Source organism: Micropterus salmoides, unplaced genomic scaffold (genome assembly GCF_014851395.1).
Source record: "Micropterus salmoides isolate LMB-PRFRI ecotype aquatic unplaced genomic scaffold, ASM1485139v1 Ms_hic_scaffold_4, whole genome shotgun sequence".
In the NCBI taxonomy this organism is placed as follows: Eukaryota; Metazoa; Chordata; class Actinopteri; order Centrarchiformes; family Centrarchidae; genus Micropterus; species Micropterus salmoides.
Genome location: NW_024043372.1, coordinates 40,731,441 through 40,750,995, shown reverse-complemented (window position 1 = coordinate 40,750,995; position 19,555 = coordinate 40,731,441). Strand labels below are relative to the sequence as shown.

Below are 19,555 nucleotides of genomic sequence, written 5' to 3'. Positions count from 1 at the left end.
ATCTTATTTAAAATACAACTATCAGTTTTTCTCCCAATAGGTTAATATACAGCTATTTACAATAACATTTCACACAGATAATGCTGTAAATAAACATGTAAAAAGAAAAAAGTTAATTTTTTAAAAGTTGTGATAAATCCAAATTATCCTTAAAGAAAGAGGTTCAGAGCATGTGTAGGCGTAGCTTGTGTGTGTGTGTGTGTGTGTGTGTGTGTGTGTCGTGGGACATTCGGATCATTTATCACTACTGATGAACCACACAAAGAATATTATATTGTTTTAAGAACTTGAACAGTACTTGAAATAGATCTGCGAGGAACCGCGACGTGTATGCAGTCGCACGGCACGCAAAACTTGGCACAAGACCAGTGAATGGCAGGTTCGGCCACCCTAAGAAAATGGGTGAAGAGCATAATGCATAAAATGCTAAATACTGTTTATATTATGTAACCCCTTGGTTTGAGTGAAAAGGTGAATAGCAGCATACAAGTGTTATACAAGACAGACAGCTTTCTGTTTAGCTTGTAATCTTGAGTAGGCTTGTTTCTAGTAAATGTTTTGTTTATCCCCATCAATGCACTCCTACAAATAAAAGTTGTATTTGCCTTTTTAAGAAAAAGGTTAACTTGCCTATAGAAAGAACAATTAATTGCCTAACACATACAACATCCATTTCCATTTTATGGAATGTTAACTGAACTGGTTTTAGTCTGTGGACATTAGACAATTTTAACTGTAAAATAAGAAACCAAAGTCTTCAGTCTGTGATTCTTTAACTCATATTTTTATGTAGTATTGAACTAGTCTATATAATGCATAATAGAATTCCTAAAATTCAGTTATGGCTTTTGGTGTGCCACCCCAGGATTTTCAGTGGCCCCTCTGGCCACCCCTGGGGAAATTTTCTGGGGGCGCCCCTGTTAGCCACTGAGTATGTGGACAGTGGAATTCATACAATATGAAATCTCCTGTACATTTTCCTGTACGTTTTCTCTGTTGCTTGGAACAGCCACTATTCTTGCTTCTTATGTGAAGGAACTGGGTCGGATTATCTGTACGTTCGCTCCCGAGCCTCTCCCGAGACTACAGCGACAACACTGCAGCTAACGAAATGCAGTCCACTAACACCACAAAACGAGTGACTCTACTCCAACACAAACTCCATCTAAGGATAAAAAACAACAATAAAGTTTTATGTGCTGAAGGCTGTTAGGCAAAACGGCAATCAAATCGATATCAGGTGAAAACACAGTCAACATCAGAAAGATTAAGTGATGGAGAGACCTTTTTGTTTTGAAACCAACAAAACTGACAGAGTTGACTTTCATACTAATGGACAGGTGAATCAACATTACTGCAAAGCATTTGAAATATACTGTATGTTGGCTCAAGTTAGATAACATTAGCTTGCTGGCTAATGCAGAGCAGTTGCGTTATCATTATCCAGTGAAAAATACGTCAGTTGTACAGCTTTCCTCATTACTAACGCGACTCCTATTACTATTCTGTGTACCACCAGTATTATGTCAACGTGTTCTTTTTAGCCTGCAAGAAAGGATGTAACGCTACAGTCAAATTTGGAGCAATTTGTTTACTGACAGTGATGCAAGGAAGAGGCAGACGAGGCAGCTAACGTTAGCACAGATCTACCACTGTTTGTTTCGTAATGTTCAATTATTGTCGTTTTACATATACTCAGGTAAACAGCTTCTCCACTGTCACATTCACTGTAACTTACATGACCCACATTATTTACAATAAAGCAACATATTGGTGCAGAAAAACACAGTGTAAGACCCATTCACTACAGTAAAGTTACTCACTGCGGTCTAACTGTTATAAAGTGAGGCAACAATCTCATTTATAATATTCAGTCTAGCTCACTAACCGTTTATTATCATCATTATCATACATTTAGCTGTGCTCACATTGCTGAGCCTCTGGTGAAAGATAAAGAAATAATAACATTAGTTACTGAAAAGCAGGCAGGCGACAAGCTGTAATGGTGCAGTGGGAGTTTACCTGAGTTTCCAGCAGCTGTCTCACGCTGAGTCTGTATATGTGTGTCGGATTTGTGCTATTGTCTTTCTGGACACGCACTTACCTACAAATAAAGGTGTTAGGTTTACATGATCAGGCTAAACTGTTTACAACCTGTCTTTTCATCTGACTGCACATGTTTGTTGTAGCAATGCCACTGTGTTTCCAGATCACAGCAATTTCTTTGATGGCAACAATCCTATCATAACTGATAGAAATGACGATCTAAAATAAGACCCACGTTGGAATAAACTAATAAAAATAAAAAATATATTTAAAGAATTATATGCCGGCTCTCTTTCACAGCAGATTGTGTTGAATCCTACAACAATCTGCTACTGCAGGTATTCCTCTTCATTCTCCACCTGTCAGTTTTAAGTCATTGTGTAGCATATTGTACTTTAAAGTTGCTGCTCCCATGACGACTACAAATCACTTCTCATTCAAAGCAGGAAATCTTAACAAATCAACACACTCAGATGACTGATCTGTGATGACTGAGCTTAGAAAGGCGCTGAGCTCCTCTGTCATGATCCCTACCTGTCCTTTTTTCTAAAAACCAACCGCTGCTGCTGCCGCCACCATCCACTGGTAAGACCTGTTTGTTATAAGCCGCTTTTAATGAGCACACTCCAACTCGCCGGCAAATCGCAGTGACTTTTTCACCTGCGCTGGAACAAACTCCAGCAGCCTAGCTGCGTGGCAATAACTTGAACTCGAGAAGCAACAGTCCACAAGAGTTTTTCATCTCAGCAACAGCAGCTCAAGGATAGATATTAAGCACATGTAATGACTCTGAGATAATAATTAAATGTGGAAAGTCGTGAAAATCGCTGCCTACGATCTTAACTATGCTGCCAATATGCTGCCAACAGACACAATCTGTTTTTGTTGAGTGAGATTATCCCAGATTATGGATCATATTAGTGAGAAAGTACAGACTTTAATAAGCATTTCACTTTAACAAAAGTGTTTTCAGCCCTGCAGTATACTAATTTATTGCACACATTGAGAGTGGAGTTGTGTAAAAAACACAGTTATGATGCTGGAAAGCACTTTAGATGGAAACATCAAAAGGCACATATACAGCACAGTCTCCAGCACACAGTCGTTTCTCTCCAGGCCCAAAACTGCTTTTTCAACGTGTCTCTTTCTCTCTGTGTGTGTCTGTGTGTTTAGTGTCCAAACGCTGGAAGGCTGTGACATCCTCCTGGGCCCAGAGGTGACGTACGGTCCACCGGGCCTGGACCTCTTCTGCCCAGTGGCCATGACCATCGCACACTGCGCCGAGGTGGACGCCGAGAACTGGAACATCCAGCTCAAGAGAAAAACCCAGGACAGCAAATGGGAGGTGAGAGCTGCAGGACCACACCTGTCAAGTACAGTACAGCCCATCAAGGTCTTGGCTCTGCTCAGACACGGCGTTTGGCTCTCCTAGGTTGTCTTTTTCCTCAATGGCTCTATTCGTTTGTTGTAGTGAAATGTCACCAGGAATAAAGTGAGGGCAAACTCACCAAACCCCAGTGTTAACACTGTTTATGTTTACAGTGCAAAGGCTGCTGCACCCCAAGACTAGACTAGAAATGACATTAAAGTGCCGATGCATTGATTTTGTCGACAAAGTAAACACTAGGAAAGAGCAGTCACAGCATAAAAATGTTAAAAAACTCTACGTACTATTGAGGTCCTGCTGTGATGTCACCATCTAGCATCGCCATATTGACGGCAGGAATCAATGCACTCGCATCCATAAATAAGATGTATGTGACCACCATACTGCTCAGTTTGTTTACATGCCTAAAATAGTATTATTTCCCATGCAACTTCAGCTGCAACATCTGGATCTAGTGACCTGGTGAAAAATGCTCCAGTGTACAAAAGAAAGAAAGACAAACAAAAGCAACACCTGATGTTTCCACACATCAAAATGATACCTGTATGCTTTCCCGTGAGTTCAGGTTCATCCCACATGAGACCCATCTGGTTCTCAATTAGCTAATGCAACTGCAGCTGATATCTCAACCGGCTGCAGACATTTAATGACAAAACCACTGAGTCTCTGTTGTTCCCCTCACCTCTACATAGTTTTCAACTTGGCTTGTTCAACCCTCTCCAGCAGCATCAGGCAGAGATTTTAAACAAAACAGCTCCACACGCTACCTGCTCAGCACCAAGCTGCAGGCAGACATGGTTAGCAACAAGCTGGCAAGGAAATTAAGAATGTAAATGTTAAAACAATATTTATCTCTTTAGAGCAAGTGGGCTCTATGAGTCTCGTACAAACCGGAAATACTAGCTGGGTATTGCTAGCTAGCTAGCTAGCTATGTTTGTGTTAAAGGTGTTGACAGCCCCCCCGAAGCCCCCTACCCTTATCACATCAGAAATATAAGTACCTAAACTTAAGTCACTGCCGATGTGCTAGCAGGTAGGGTAAGCCTCCTTTGTGTTGCTGGGATGTAGCAAACGGTGGCGTTTCATACGGACGTTGGTACCTACAGTGTAAAATACTTACGCTTTGTCACGCTGTCTGAAAGCCTCAGTTAGGTGTGTCTTTCATTCCATACAGTAACTGGACATCGCTCAGTGTAGGACAGTGAGTAGACGTTACTGTCATTTTTTTGACATAAGACACCATGGGTCGTTGACTCTGTTTTCTTCCTCTGTTTGCTTTATTTATGTGCTTTGTGGTAAAAGGCCCAGTTGAATTATGTGTGAGCCATAAAGGACTGTTGGGCATTTGTGGGTGAGCTGATTGATCCGGTTTATGCTCTCTGTGGGTCCAGAGGGTGATATAAGGCCACATGAAGGTAACACTGCTGGTGCGGCAGGAGGAAAATAAAGAAACAATTACAGCGTGTAATGGCGCGGCTGCTGTCAGTCAGTGGGGGGGTGGGGTTGTGATGGTGGTGGGGGTTACAACAGGGAGGTAAGGGGCCGTTAGACAAGGAAAGTATCGATTAGTGGATCAGGAAAGACATGGCACGGTGAATTTAGATGTGAGGCAATCAGGAGGAGAGTCATGGAGATTGTTTCTCTGCTGACAGAGGCTCTCCATTGGCTTCCTCATCAACCCCCACCCCACACACACACATACCTAACACACCATCGACACCTATCACAACCAAGCCTTGCACCTCTCACCCGATATTTTGTGTGTCTTGTTAGTTTCGCTCAGATGCTGGGGAGCAGGACACGTTCTATTTTCCCAGCTCTGTATGTGAACGTGTTCCAACAATGTCAGCTTTTGTCTATTTTTCCTCCCCTGTGAAGGAGATTGTTTTTACTGGTCTGGATGAAGTCCCAAGAGCTTAATCCCAAACCCAAAGGCAATCGCTTTTGTCACTTTGCATTATTTGCTAGTAGTTTTGAGCAGTAACCAGCAAGATGATAACAAGACAAGGGGGGGGGGGTTGTATAATGAAGACAATATTCAGTCTGGCAGTAATGCAAATGTAAGTCAGACGTAAAGTTTTAGCAAGCCAAGCATGGGTCAGAATAATGAATACCACAGGTTTGCCCCTGGCTGTTGTGGTGGTTGTCAGCGCTTAAAAGAGCTTGTTATTTAGAGGAAAACCAGACGGATTTGCTTTCTACAGTGTCTGTCTTTTGTCCTGAATAATGTTTTTCTAAGTGATGGGGATTGTTGCTGTAAAGAATATTCAAGAGTTGCAGTGGCCTCTGCATGCACAACGGTCTTGCCTCAAGCAAAGATGCAACATGATGGACCTTCAATTCAAGTTCAGTTTTACAGTTTCTTTCTGAGAGTGTTTAGAAAGGTGCTCAGGTTAGGCCAAAGGTACTGGAGCTGGCTATCCCACTCCCACAGGGTCCATTTCTGTACGCAATGACGTGGGATTCATATCCATCATCTTCTGTGTCTTACATCGTTTGGAAATTTTACATAAGTGGATGCCAAAATACAGAAATCAGAAGTAGCAGCTTAGCCTTTCTTCTCCCATCTTCTTCTTTGTAATCTTTCCTGAGATGCCACCCGATGCCTCTGCAGATTAGAAACCACGTCGGCTCTCTTCAGATCATTCAGTCAGAGATTAATATGGTTTTGAAGAGCTCTTCTGCTGAGGTCTTGTTTGCTTACAGAGGTGTCACCACTGTATGGCTTTTTATTGTATATTTTCTTCCTCGTCCTGTGAGTTCAGGCAAATACTTAACTAACTAGGTTTGCCATTGTGTGAACAAAAAAAAAGAAAAGGATTTCTTTTCAGTGTAAGAGGGCAATTTCTCAAGATGGGCACGTGTTGTGAATGAGGAAGGGAAGGAGACTGGAGGGAATATGAATAAATACAAGATTCATGTCTCTTTGAGATTTTACTCTAATATTAAGAGGGCGCAGAGATCCTCAGAGCTTCTTGGTTAGAAATAATGAGTTACCACTGAGGTCTAACCTAAAGAGAGAAAGAGGACGGTTTTGACAATGCATAATACATAAATGCACAGTGCCATTAAAATACCCTTATTTCAGCTGTCATTAAAACACCCTACCCACAGAAGACTCCTCAGCACTCCCAGCCACAGTGTATTATTATTCAGTACCATACTGCAGTGTATTAAACTGTGCTTATGAGGATGCAGAGAGCATAAGTACAAAATGCATAAACATAAAGTATTCACAGAAGGAATCCCTGACATGAATGTGGCTGAACTGAGTGGTAACAATTCTCACTTTATGTTGCATCTCATTGAGTGATAAAGTGCCTGATTCTGTAGAATGAGCTGATAAACTCTTTGCTAACAGGAAATGAATTGGGCCCGATTTATTGCGTGGATTTGGCTTTATAAGGTCTTAGAGTTGTGATACAATGCTGGTCTTCTGCCAAGGTTGCCAAGATATTCGTTGTTCACTGAGCTGGAACTTTGCACTAAGTACTTACGTTGTAGTGTTATATCCCATCAAGCATGGTAGTATGTCAAAGAAGAAGGTTGGATATTTCTGTCATAGTCAACAAATCCCATGAAAGTACCAAAATCAACGTGTTAATCTGTCTCTCCCCCGCGACCCCGTATGCAGGATAAGTGGTTGACGATGGATGGATGGAATCTGACATGTACATTTACAGCCCATCTGTAAAACTCTGATTCATCATCACTGACCAAATCAGTAACTTTTCACTTTGGAACTCCATGAGACTGCATATACCAGAGAGAACTGTGAGGTGTGCCTCCCCCAGGGGCGCAGCAGAGCTTATAGAGGGGCGCAGACATGAGGCAAGGAAGCTGTGTCAGGTGAAAGGGATGGAGACACACAGTTTATGGAGGCAAGGTACATTTCAAGCAGCACTCGATACTCGCAATTTGCCTCAAAATTCATCCTCTCGATGTCTATTGTGAATAAGCGTTCATAAATCCACTTAAGAATCACTCAAAAAATTATTCTCTGTGCCAGAACTGCCTATAGCTTATTCAGCTTACTTTATGCTAAGCTAATGTTTCCTGGCTGTAGGTTTCAATGTCAATTTTGAGATGCAGCATCTCGTTTTCAAAGGGTCCAAAAACACAAATACATTATACAAAGACAAAACATAACTAGTACACAGCGAATACAACAAAAACGAATACACAAAAATACACAGAACGAAAACAGTTGGCTCACTCTGCTGCTTCCACCCACACCCTAGACAGACAACAACTGAAACACAAAATTAGAAGATACCAGTTAACTTGCAACAAAAACGAAAGATATATCAAAGTTTATACATCTTGTAGCTAATATAATAAATACATCACATTCACTTGAAATACACATGTTCAATTCACTTTACCTCACAATAAGAACCAAAAACAACATTTTCCCTAAAATGTGGAACTATTCCTTTTAAATTTTTTAAATGGGTCTGTAATTTCCTTAAACCGCTGGCAAATGTAGTTTTTGACAAATATACCTCAAACTGTAGGGAATAGCACATTTTTGGGGGACTATTTTCAACTGCATACTACTACATATTCAGTGAGTACTTACAGCAGTTGGATGTTTTGTGTGTGTTTGACTGAAAATAAACTACAGAAGAATTAAGTTTTTTTAGACAGTGCTTGTTGGTAGGATCAGTTTATGGTATGCTTGGGTCTTTTCATTTTGACAAACAATCTCACCACAAAATCATTTGGCAGCTCCAGAACTGCTACTAAATAGACCTTGTGGTGAGATCATTTTCTCCCCTGTTGTTTCCAAAGTCAAAACTGACCCATAAACCTCAAGACAAATATAGAATATCACTTAGTATTTCCATGTTGTTGTAATACTCTCTTATAGGTCAAAACACATGTTGGCATAATGGACTGTAGTTATCTGGCGTGTAACGCTGTTCTAAAGCAACCCAACAGTGAGTGAACAGAAGGAGGTGTGCTGTCTTGCAGGGCATGATGGCTGGTAACCTGCCGTCTGATTGCCATACTGCCAGTTAACTTGTGATTATTTGTGAGGGAATAAATACTGCTCCTCAGGCTCAAATTTTTAGCATGCTGTTTGGTCTCACAGCTCCTCATTAACTTGTATAATCACGTGTATTTCATGGCTTCTTTCTGCTTGCTAAGAAGGGGGTTGCAACATACTGTGTGATAATGTTGTGAGATGGTTTGGATAATGAAGGGAAGATACTTAAAGGGGAATTCGGTGCACTTTGCCTTTCTCTCCCAGATTTATCCTAACGCAGGAATCCCTTACATTTTGGCTCTCGAGTAGGTTAAAAACAAATCTTTACTTATCATATTATGCATCATTTGCAGTATTTGTTCGAGTATATTTCCCTTGAAGTAAAGGGAGTTTTCAGTGGAATTGGTGACACATCATTTCTGATTTCCGTCACAACAATGCACTCAACCAAGAGTGCTTGAAACGGCATTCGTTTGAATGAGCTCACTTGTTCATTGCAAAAGCACTTTTGGATATTTCCCTTGGCTTGTCATTAACTCCCATTGGTATAATAGAACTCCCACTCCTTGCTGGGTTTGTTACACTGTAATGTATTCTGTTCAATGTCTGATGTTTGAAAGGAAAGGAAAGGAAAAAATGAAAGCCAGAACATAAAATATTCCTTCATTCCAGTTGGACATAATGAAGTATTTCCTGGCTGCTGTTGTCACCTCATAAATTATACTGTCTATATTGTTTATAATGACTATTTTGTGTTCTGCTATGTACTAACACCATCACTCATGTAGTAAATGGTTTTTCACATTCTCAGGAGACTGCTCACAACTGGTGTGGGTTTTTGCTTTGTGATTTAAACCTGTGTTATGTTACCTACACCATTATGCAACAGCAATGTACCAGAACTCAATCCATAATACATTCTACTGTCTACAGAAGTTCATTTGCACAGTTTTCTAGCCGTGATATCCATGTAGCTCTGGGCATGAATATGCAGTTCTATAACAGGCTTCAGCAACAAACTCTGCCTGCAACTTTGTGTATAACAGACGGTATGTTGAAGGGTTTCTCTGCGGCGGGAAAGTCTCACGCAGTGTGTAAAACAAAGCGATTATTTGTGATTATTGGAGGTTGTTTATAGCTTAGTTTTATATAATGTGAGTGGATTCTAATTCTAATTCCCCTCTAAGGAGTTAAAATATATGTTCTCATTAACTAGATAAACTTTAAATGTTTCACACTTTGTGAAGTGGTATTTGTATAGAAACAGAAGAACTGAAGAAATGTGTATTGTATGTAGGGAATTGGGAGCTAAAAATTACAAATGTAAACAAGTGCAAGATAAGCCTTTGATATAGTTAAGAATATATAGTATGTGGTACTTAAATCTGATCTTAGTGTTAGTGATCTTAGGTAAATTAATCTGCCTTGCTTGGTGTCATCCAAGGTATGCATATTGACAATTTTGGGAAAAAGTAAAGACATTAAAGATATGTCCAAATTTAATTATAGGACCTTTCGCGCTGTAATTAAACTATAGTTAAAGGTTCACACCAAGACAGGACTCATCTCCTTTGGTCATCGGCCCCATAACCCAGCTTTTTGGCTGTAGTTGAACCCTTATCTCTTGATCAGCCTACTTTTCTGCTGAACTGAATTGAAGCACTAGAGACGGAGAAGTGAGTGTGGTGAACAAGTACATTAAAGTGTGTAACCCCTGCTGACAGAACTAACCTGTCTAAAACTGTGACTATGGTGGTGGAGATGATATGTAAAGACTCTGTACTTGTATTCAGTATATGCTTCAGTGTTCTAGCTAATGTAATGACACACCTTTCCATTAGACTTTCTAGAGTGCAAGAAGCTTTTACTGCGTGTTTGAATACTAAGAATTTGATATTATAGTGCAAATAATCTTTTTTGCTCCATTTTATTCTCAGCAGGAAACAGGTAAGAATATCCTATTTGAAGAAAGAACCAACCTATATTGTATGTACTATTATTGAAGGCCGTATTTTACTGTCTAGAAAAATTTTCTCCAAAATAATCTCCCTGAACTGAAAGATCACTCAGCATTTAAATATTAAAGAAAAAATATTTCTGTATTTGATCAATTATGCAAGTGAAAAATGCACCATATTTTATGTTCTTGCTGAGAGTCATGGGGTCAGCATCACCAAAAGCAGCTTTAGGCTGATAACATCAGAAAGATACCTAATGCGTCTTTTGGGTATGTCTTCTGTTCTTTATTGCAGGAAGTGATGACGGTGGAGGAGGAGTCCACTTCCTGTTACTGCCTGATGGACTCGACAAACTGCCACTTGCTGCTAGACCAGCCGGGCTCGTACGCCCTGGTGGGCGAGCCCCTGACGCAGGCTGCCGTCAAGAGGCTGAAGCTGGCTGTGTTTGGGAGCATGGAGGCCGGCTCCGTGAGCTACATCCTGCGGGTGTACTGTGTGGACGACACGCCACACGCCTTTCAGGTGGGGGAAGGACACTGGTTGTGTGTTTGGCTCACTGTTTTCTTATGTTTTGTTCATTCAACAAAGGTTGAGTCATGATTTTTACCAAGCCGAGTCTGAGGTTATAAACTGATAATTCGTAGGGCAAAAGCTAGTTAATACTAGACTGGTGCATTTCATTTATTGGCCATGGTGGAACGTCTGCTCTCTTCTTTACGCCGTCAAGAATGTAAGAAAGGTAATACTATTTACTCCTTTTGCCAGTGTTTGAGTTCATTTGTTTACCCTGGGATCTGGCAGCATCATGGAAGTTCCTTCTTTAGCTGTACGACTTAGTACAGTACTTGTTTCTCATGTTTGCTAAAGAAGAATATGTGTAGTGAAAAGTGAAAAGTTCTCCCTTTAATGCATGATTCCTACATATACAAAAAACCCTCAAAGGTAAATTTACTGTTGCAGCTAATGGCAACAAATTTGCAGGACAGACTTAAAGCTGCATTACTCGATGTTTTTATATTAAGTATGGATCAAATCACTTTGTGTAATTTGACAGGTGTCACTCGTAGTGACAAACCCACGGAGAATATCACCTGGCTTTGCAGTTCCCCTCAGTGTTGTAGCATTTTCAGCTCATTGTTTTGGTTTTGCTGTCCGCAACTTTACTGTTTCGGTTCATTGTCATGGTTCTCATCAGCCTTATTTCCAGTGGCAAGCTATTTTCAACTGTTTTCAGCCAAAAGCTCGGATATACCCATTGTTACACTACATACCTAGCGACAAACAACAGACAGACAAAGTTAGCAGCTAGGTGGTAAACATAATGGAACATTTGGCAGCTAAAGAGCCTGAATTTTCACTCAGGAGCTGGTGGAGGATGAAAACAAAACCTAAAAGGAAAGTGAATATTGGACTGACACTAGTCAGTTTGCCAGAAACACAACTCCAAATGAATGCAAATGTTGTTCTGTGTCTGCAGTGCCTTGCTCCAGTGTGCTCATTACTCTGGGTAATCCACAGAACCCACTGTCCAAAGTTTTCAAGGGGACTATTTCTTAGTCCCCTTGAAAACTATTAACAATGAGGTTTGTATAATATCCTGAGCTACAAGGACAAATTAAGTTCCATTCATCTCCATTATATTTCGATTATGTATTGGGTTGGAGGAACTATCTGCATGACATCAAAGTAAGACTGCTACATTGTGATTTAATGTACTGTTGGCTTGTCACTAATGAATCATTGTTTTTTTGCGAGAGGGAGAGAGGGGGAAGCATTTCTTACACATTTCCCCAACAGTCCAGAATTCAAAGCAGCAAATCGGCAATCTTTCTGCAACTGTGCATCACAACTGTGCAACACTTTGCCTCTCTGACCTCTTTCACAAAAACGTGAGAATGCACATTTTCACTTTAGCAATTTCAACTCTTTTAGGAAGTACATATTGCAGGTCATGGCCTAGATTCAAACTGAACATCTTGTGTGTATGTGGTTTTTGCCTCGGCTGTCTGAGACAGCAGGGACCTCAGCCTGTGCTGCCTACCAGTTAAACCATGTGAGTGATTGCAGATTCATTACCACTGTGAAACAATGCTGCAGAGCTGATAGTGGGGACTCTGTAACAGCCTGACAGATTGTCTTCCAGAGGTTTTAATAGACAGAGACAAAGGCTGCCATACTGTAATCACTGCCATTCAAATGTTAACCAATCATTCTTCTTTTATCTTGTTTGATTTGATTATCATTCAGCGACCTATAAGGTTTTTAAGCATTGAGCTCTCATCAGTGAACATCAGGGAAATTAAGCTTCCCTTCCTCCCCGGAGAGACTAGACTAACAGAAGAGCTGAGCCGAGCTGAACAGAGCACCACGAGCCTCGTGACTGACTCTGCCTCCCGACCGCCTTTCTGTCATGTCACAGCCGTCAGCAGCAGCTGGCTTTAAAATGCATTCTGGATTTGGTTTATGAATTTCCATCCTGCCAAGCAGATGCCAGACTTTTACGTATCCCTTGGGCTCTTGTCTGTTAGCACCTCTGCTGTGTGTTTTTCCAAGCTCCGGTACAATCACAGACTGGATTCTGGATCAACAGGAAACCTGATGCAACACAAACACTTGTGTGAGGGAGACATTTTCTTCAGCAGAGACCAAGGAAGGATGAATTTCTGATATTTTCTATGATATTCCTCAGCAATGCTGCTGTCTCTTTTAAAAGAGAAGCTCTTCAACAAGTCACATTTTCCACATATTTATATCGAAATTGATGCACTTTTTAAAGACTTCATCATCCCATTCTAGAATTAACAGATCATTCAGTACATGTAAAGATCTTAAAATTGCCCCAAAAATGTTGTATCAGCTGTAACAACAAACGCAAGTCTTGTTGCTTCGGAATGGGCCAAAATAATGGCCCTCCATTTCCAAGGTCACAGCATTCAGAATGTAGTGGGGAGACAATGGATACACCTACCTACCTGAAAATACCACCTATATTAGTATTCTGCTGGAAGATGTTACCTTCCAGTGTAAATGCTTCCAGAAAATACTGTTCACCTCAACCTTTAGCCTTGGCAGAGGTTTCTACACTGTCCTGAATTCTAACATCATCTTCATCTGTTTTTTTTCAATGTGATGAACAAAATGATTTTTAGCACAGTAGTTATTATGTGATATATAAATTGGGCCGGTGGTGAGCTGTTAAGTCTGTGTTGCTTGGACGTCCCATAGATATTACTAGCAATGCACTTTCTGCATGTTTCCCATGGACTGTATATAAGAAGGGGATGTAGCCACCGTGACGTCACCCGTTGGTTTGTGGACTACCATTTTGAAGCCTCGAGATTGGCATTTGGCTTTTTGGAACCAGAAGTGACCATATTTGGATGAGAGGGTGGAAATGGGGAGGGACACCCAGTGCTACGCCTGACCAGTCGAAATAGTAGCGACTTGTCTATCACAAGGTTAGCGATGCCCCAAAGCATACTTTACTATAATTTACAAAATAAACATCATGCTATAATGAAGAATACTTTCAAGTAGATAATAAGACAATAAACTCATTAGGAAAGTGTTTACTGAGATAGAAAAAGTGACAAGTAGTGTCATTTTCTCATTGACTTCTATTCAATCAGACTTCTTTTTGCAACCAGTTGAGTCACCATGATTAGAAATAATGCAGGTTTAAGGAACTTCCATGTTGGCTTCACTTTTCAGACCCAGAGTGTGTGTAATGGTGCTTTCAGACCAAACGTGAATTTAATCCTGGTGGAAAGCATTGGATTCACGTTGATTAAAATGTTGATTCTCAGGGCAGACTGAGCAATATGGATGTAAATCTCTCAGTACATAATAAACATCACTTATTCAGTCAAGTCATACTATAAATTAGGGCTGGACAATAAAACAATAGCCTGTCAATAGTTATCACAGTATAATATAACAATATAAAAAATGTTTAATAAATATGCAATGTATGATCTGATTTATTTGAATGATGAATAAATTAGCACTTACTTTTTAACTTACTAACTAACTCGTGCATATTTTTGAAAAAATTTAACATAATAGTTTTGAATTTTCTACCTCAGATTTGTGAAGTGATCCACTGTTTGATAAGTGATTTTCATGTTCTGACCATAAAAAATTGTTTAAACCACAATTAACCATCTGTGTTTTTCAACTTTCATTAAGGAGCAAAAATCAGCCTTTAAACTTGATAGTAATCATAGTAAAGCCCTAGTATAAATAGTATTTTAGCTTTGAAAATGTTAAAGGAAACCTGGGGAGCCAGTTTGTGAGTGATTCTTCTGTATAACGTTAGGCCCAAGGATCTACCGTGTGAGTATTTCACTGTCATGCGCCCCTAAAAATAGATTTACGAGCACAACCAACCGTAATATTCCACCAAGCCAGGCCAATACCAGAGGCTGCAGTTTCAGGACCGCAATCCTACGACGACCAGAACTGCATTTCTAGGACCCTTGTTTACTTTGATACTGCTAGCTAGCTGGCTGGTTAGCTTGCTAGCTAGCAGCTATGTAACTCTTTAGAGCTCCCCCGAAGCCAATTACCCTTACCACAACCATCACAGAGTGTGTGCCTAAACTTAAGTTATTGATTATATGAATGTCGACCGGTTAACCCTATAGCTGCACACAAAAGAACTACGGTCCTAGAACTGTGGTCCCAGGACTGTGCGGGTCATGAAACTGCAGCCTCCGGAACTGCAGCTACATAATATTGCTGTGGCGGCTTGAACAGCCTCGTTACCCAAAAACAAGAGCAAGATGTGCTGTCAGCGGGTGAAGGGGTAAGACAGAAGATAACAGGGAAAATAGAAGCAATATTTGGGTTTGGCTAATGTTAGCAGGCTATTGAGCCAAATCAGTGCCTGTTATTGAAACACGTTCAACTTTTCATAAAGCCATTGTGCTTGTCAGTGTCACTTCGTGAACAGATCAATCACAGCCTGGATGGAGCGGGACATAATAAAAGGTTTGATGTGCCAAAGCAAACTTTCCAAATGTTGAACTAATCGTTCTGCATAAATTAATTATTACTGACGAGTTTGTATCCTACTTAAAATTAAAGTTAGAGACTAACTACCATGTAGAAAATTTTTCGTGCACAAAGTTAATTAATAAAAAAGGTACAACCCCAAACTGAAACATCTGTGGCTGGAATGAATATTATACTAGCTATAATATACTGTACTATTATATGATATTACACTTTACTATTATATTAACAATATACTTTACATAGTGTATATGACTGTATATACTAATACAGTCATTTATACTAGCTCCTCCTCCAGGTTGTGGATCGAGCCTCTGTAGTAGCCAGATTCAGGATGCCATTGTGCCAATATGTGCTGCTTCTAGCTGCCTCCGTCTGTGAGCAACATGTTACCCATGTTCTATTTTACATCTGTTCAACTAAAGTTATTCTTATAAAAACTTTCCATATTTATGCCTGAAAATAAGCTACAGCTAGGTCAGGTAGTTATCAAGTGGTCGGCGTTTGCAGGTAAGCTAACGTTATCTAGTTTGAACCAACTAAAACACAAAATGTTTTACATGTTTTGCAGTAACGTCATAGCCTATGTAAGACAATTCAGGAAATCCGACCAGTCCTTCACATAGAAAACATTTGGCCTATATAGGCTTATAGGCAACTGAGAATGCTGGTGAATGCCTCAATTTCTAGGTGAGGTTACAACCTAGTCACATACAGGGAATACAAATGTTATGAATGTATTTAATAATAATTAATAAATTCCTTCCTCTGCAATTCCACTTTTAAAGGTGTGTTGCTGATTTACAGCTCAAAGTGGCGTAACAGTCTTATATATATCTTATCTCTAAATATATTGAAACGTCTTAAAAGGGTCTTAAAGGTATTGAATTTTACCTCAGGATTCCTGTATATGCCTTGCTTATGTTTTGTACTGATGATTCAACAGGGAGAGTTTAATGCTCATTAAATCCTTTGAAATGAAACCAGTGCTACAAACTATTTTCAATGGAAAGTAGCTAAGTCCTGCGCATAAAATCTCCAGAGGTAGCTACATATGTCACATGCTAATTTGAATTTCTAAAGTAAGAAAAAAATGAAAAAAATGAAATGAAAGTTAAAGATAGCTGACTCTTTACCAGCTTCATCACAAGATATTTTTCAATCTGCTACGAAAAATATAAAAAATAACTTGTTCTAGCGAGAACATTTCTGTGGTTGCAGTTGTGGCTCGATCCTGCAGTCACAAGTTTTGGAAGAAGTCGTTTTGGAGCCCTGGACTCAGAAAATAACTCCAACAACTTTTCAATTCTTCTGTCTGGATTTCTCATTCTTGGTTGACATTGCAACACCCCTTAGCTGTAAAACATGATCTAAGACACAGTCACTGTGTGTGATGTGTCAAACAGCAGATCAGCAGCAGCCACAGTCTACACAAAACTTCAGTCATGGCATCTTGACAGCTTCAGATGAGTTCGATCAAGGAAATGTTATCATAGATACAAGCTAGCTATGGGAAAACAAAGAAACCCAGCGTTGTCCAGCTGCTCTGTGTCTAACAGTTTTGAATACCATATTTTAGGTTCCCTGCTGCCACATTTGTTTTTCATATGAAAGTCTTTCATCTGCATTTTGCCAATAATTGATTTTTTTCTTTTTTCCCCCACCTACAGCAATGGCAAGATGCAATACGCCTCGGGCACGCGTTTCTGCAAACATATGCATATAAGTGCATACACACACTCAACCACGCACACACATGCATAACCAAGCTCTTGCATGGACAGCCACTTAGTCAGAATCAGTCAGCGTAGCATGGCATTAGTCACAGCTCTGTTCCCAGTCTTTTCCCTTTGTGATTCAGATAGCTAAGGATAGACAGGCCAGACATGGAACCGTCCCACCGGGACACTGAACAATGATGACAGATGAATAACTGCAAGCGACAATCAAAGTGCTCTTTCATCATCACAAATTCAATTTGGGAGATGGACGTTTGCCCCCCCGACGCACACGTCTCCCAAGCATTAAATTCAAGCTTCAATCTGTCATGTTGAGGCTGCAAATGTGATGCTAATGTGAGCAAGAGTTGTATGATTTGCTCGGCGGAGACTTGACGTCACTTCTTGCTGGCCTGTTCCTGTATTAATATTTGTGATGACTCAATTAGTGGATGTGACAGAGGAAGGGATTAGCAACAGGTGTTTGTGCTGATATGCAAAGGTACTGTACCTTCAAAGAAAAGGAGAGGATTCTTAGTTTTCTCTCGTATTCATCTAATTTCTCTTGTGTGTTTTCTTCTAAATTATATATATAAAGGTTAAGAGAGGTCTTAACCCCTTTTTCTTTCTGACCCCTCTCCTTCCATTCTCTGCCGCCTTCTCCTTCCTTCCTTTCCCTGCCGCCTTCTCCTTCCTTCCTTTCCTTTCCTTTCTTCATTGCTCTTTCTCCCCCTCCAGGGAGTGGTGGCTGCAGAGAAGACCAGAGGGGGTCAGCTCCTCGAGGAGCCAAAGTTGTTGCCTTTCCGAGCGAACACCTTCAGCCTCCAGGTGTCCATCCAGGATGTTCCCCAGTTCCTGTGGAGCATCAAACCCTTTACCACATGTCAGGTAACCATGGCAGTCACTGACAAGGACACTAAAGTGCTAATTTGCAAGATCCTGTTTATTTTCTGCTAAGAGCTACTTGCTGTGATGTTTCCGCTCTGCTCCTCTCAGGGTTTATTTGCTAAACTGTGTGGGGCTGTGATATGTTTGTGTTTGTTAGCTACAGATTATCCAGTTGGCCATATTTACTTTGTGTATTATGGGGTGTATTTTACAGTGACTAATGGGTTGTATTGTATTTAAGACAACTTTCCAAGACAACATTATAACAGTGAACAGCCAAACAGCCAAGTGACCATGCCAAACAATAAACTATTCTGATAACAAATAACAGCCATTATAATGATAATCCAGACATCATTGATACAGCTGTGCATTCACTGAATAACTCAGATCTCATTTTCAAACTCATTGTTGTGAGTCATTCATATCAATTCATATCATCAACTCACCATCTTTGTGTTACTGATCAGAAGAGCTCAGAATGTCCAATATGAAAAACAAAATGATACTAATTCTCTTAAGATGACATACTGGATATTTGCAACCAGCAAAGCAGTCTACTGACCCTTTTCAGTATGAACGTAATGAATTCCCGGTTGTTTCGCTACTCTACACATCGCGACAGCGGTAGGTGACTGGCTAGCATTATCCAAAACAGAGTAAAGTCTGAGTGCATTGCTCTTGGTCTATGTTCGCCGCCAATAGCTACCGCTGTCAATATTGTACATCTAAATCACACAAATTACAGAATGTTACACGTGTGTAAGTTAGGCTATTTGTCGTTCTACATTGGTAACGTTAGGCCACGCCAACGGTGGCTAGTGTTAGCTCCTGAAGTAGCAGGATTAGCTGTGTTCGTTTTTGCTAAACATTTTGCAAGGGCATAGGCTTGCATTTGCCTTAGCATGTTGACAACGCTCAGGTTAGTTATTTGTCCAAAAGAAGATAAAATAAAGATCTATATCGTTTAGACCGTTCGGTGTAGCTTTTCACACTTAACGTTAAACAGTGTGCAAAGACTTTGCTGGCTGTACGAATTGATCTTAGTTGTACTGAAGTTTATGTACTACGACAGTGTTTCCTAACCCTTTCCTGAAGAAAGTTTCCCCCTGGCCTCCATGATTTAATCTCTCCCTTCTTCAACACAGCTGATTGAGGCAGCTTCAGGATTCATAAGGAGTTGATAGTTTGAATCAGCTGTTTTGGAGCAGTGAGATATTTAAAACACAAGGTTATTTAAACAGTTATCCATAAAGATACTACTCCTCACCACAGCCAATGTTGGCATATCCTAATTTGCGTGATGTAGATGTACAAATATTGATAGTGGTAGATATTTTGATGGAACAGTAATTCATTTACCAGCAACAACCATTATTTTTAATGACAAATGTACATTATATTAATAAGATAAACACACTAAAATAAACACGTTTTCCAAACGAACTATGCTGCACACCCTCTGTGCGCACCGCTTGAAAGTCATTACGACATGATTAATAATTAATATGATACGATAAAGGGCGGATTTGCGGTCTCTCCTTGAACA

General features: G+C 40.2%; 1 protein-coding gene across 1 annotated transcript; it reads left to right on the top strand.

Moving 5' to 3' along the window:
• The first annotated feature begins 3,067 nt into the window (after nt 1-3,067).
• LOC119886983 (netrin receptor UNC5D-like) lies at nt 3,068-18,534 on the top strand. Its single transcript, XM_038697999.1, has 3 exons — nt 3,068-3,391; nt 10,679-10,906; nt 17,857-18,534. Exons 1-3 carry the CDS (start codon nt 3,080-3,082, stop codon nt 18,073-18,075), a joined length of 759 nt encoding a protein of 252 aa, XP_038553927.1. The 5' UTR covers nt 3,068-3,079; the 3' UTR covers nt 18,076-18,534.
• Nucleotides 18,535-19,555: the final 1,021 nt, after the last annotated feature.

What these genes read in the sequence shown, in the direction of transcription:
- LOC119886983 (XM_038697999.1), top strand. Translation starts at nt 3,080, where the DNA reads ATGATGCTGGAAAGCACTTTAGATGGAAACATCAAAAGGCACATATAC. An exon ending in CCCAGGACAGCAAATGGGAG is followed by an intron (nt 3,392 to 10,678) that starts GTGAGAGCTGCA and finishes TCTTTATTGCAG; the next exon opens with GAAGTGATGACGGTGGAGGA. An exon ending in ACACGCCACACGCCTTTCAG is followed by an intron (nt 10,907 to 17,856) that starts GTGGGGGAAGGA and finishes CTCCCCCTCCAG; the next exon opens with GGAGTGGTGGCTGCAGAGAA.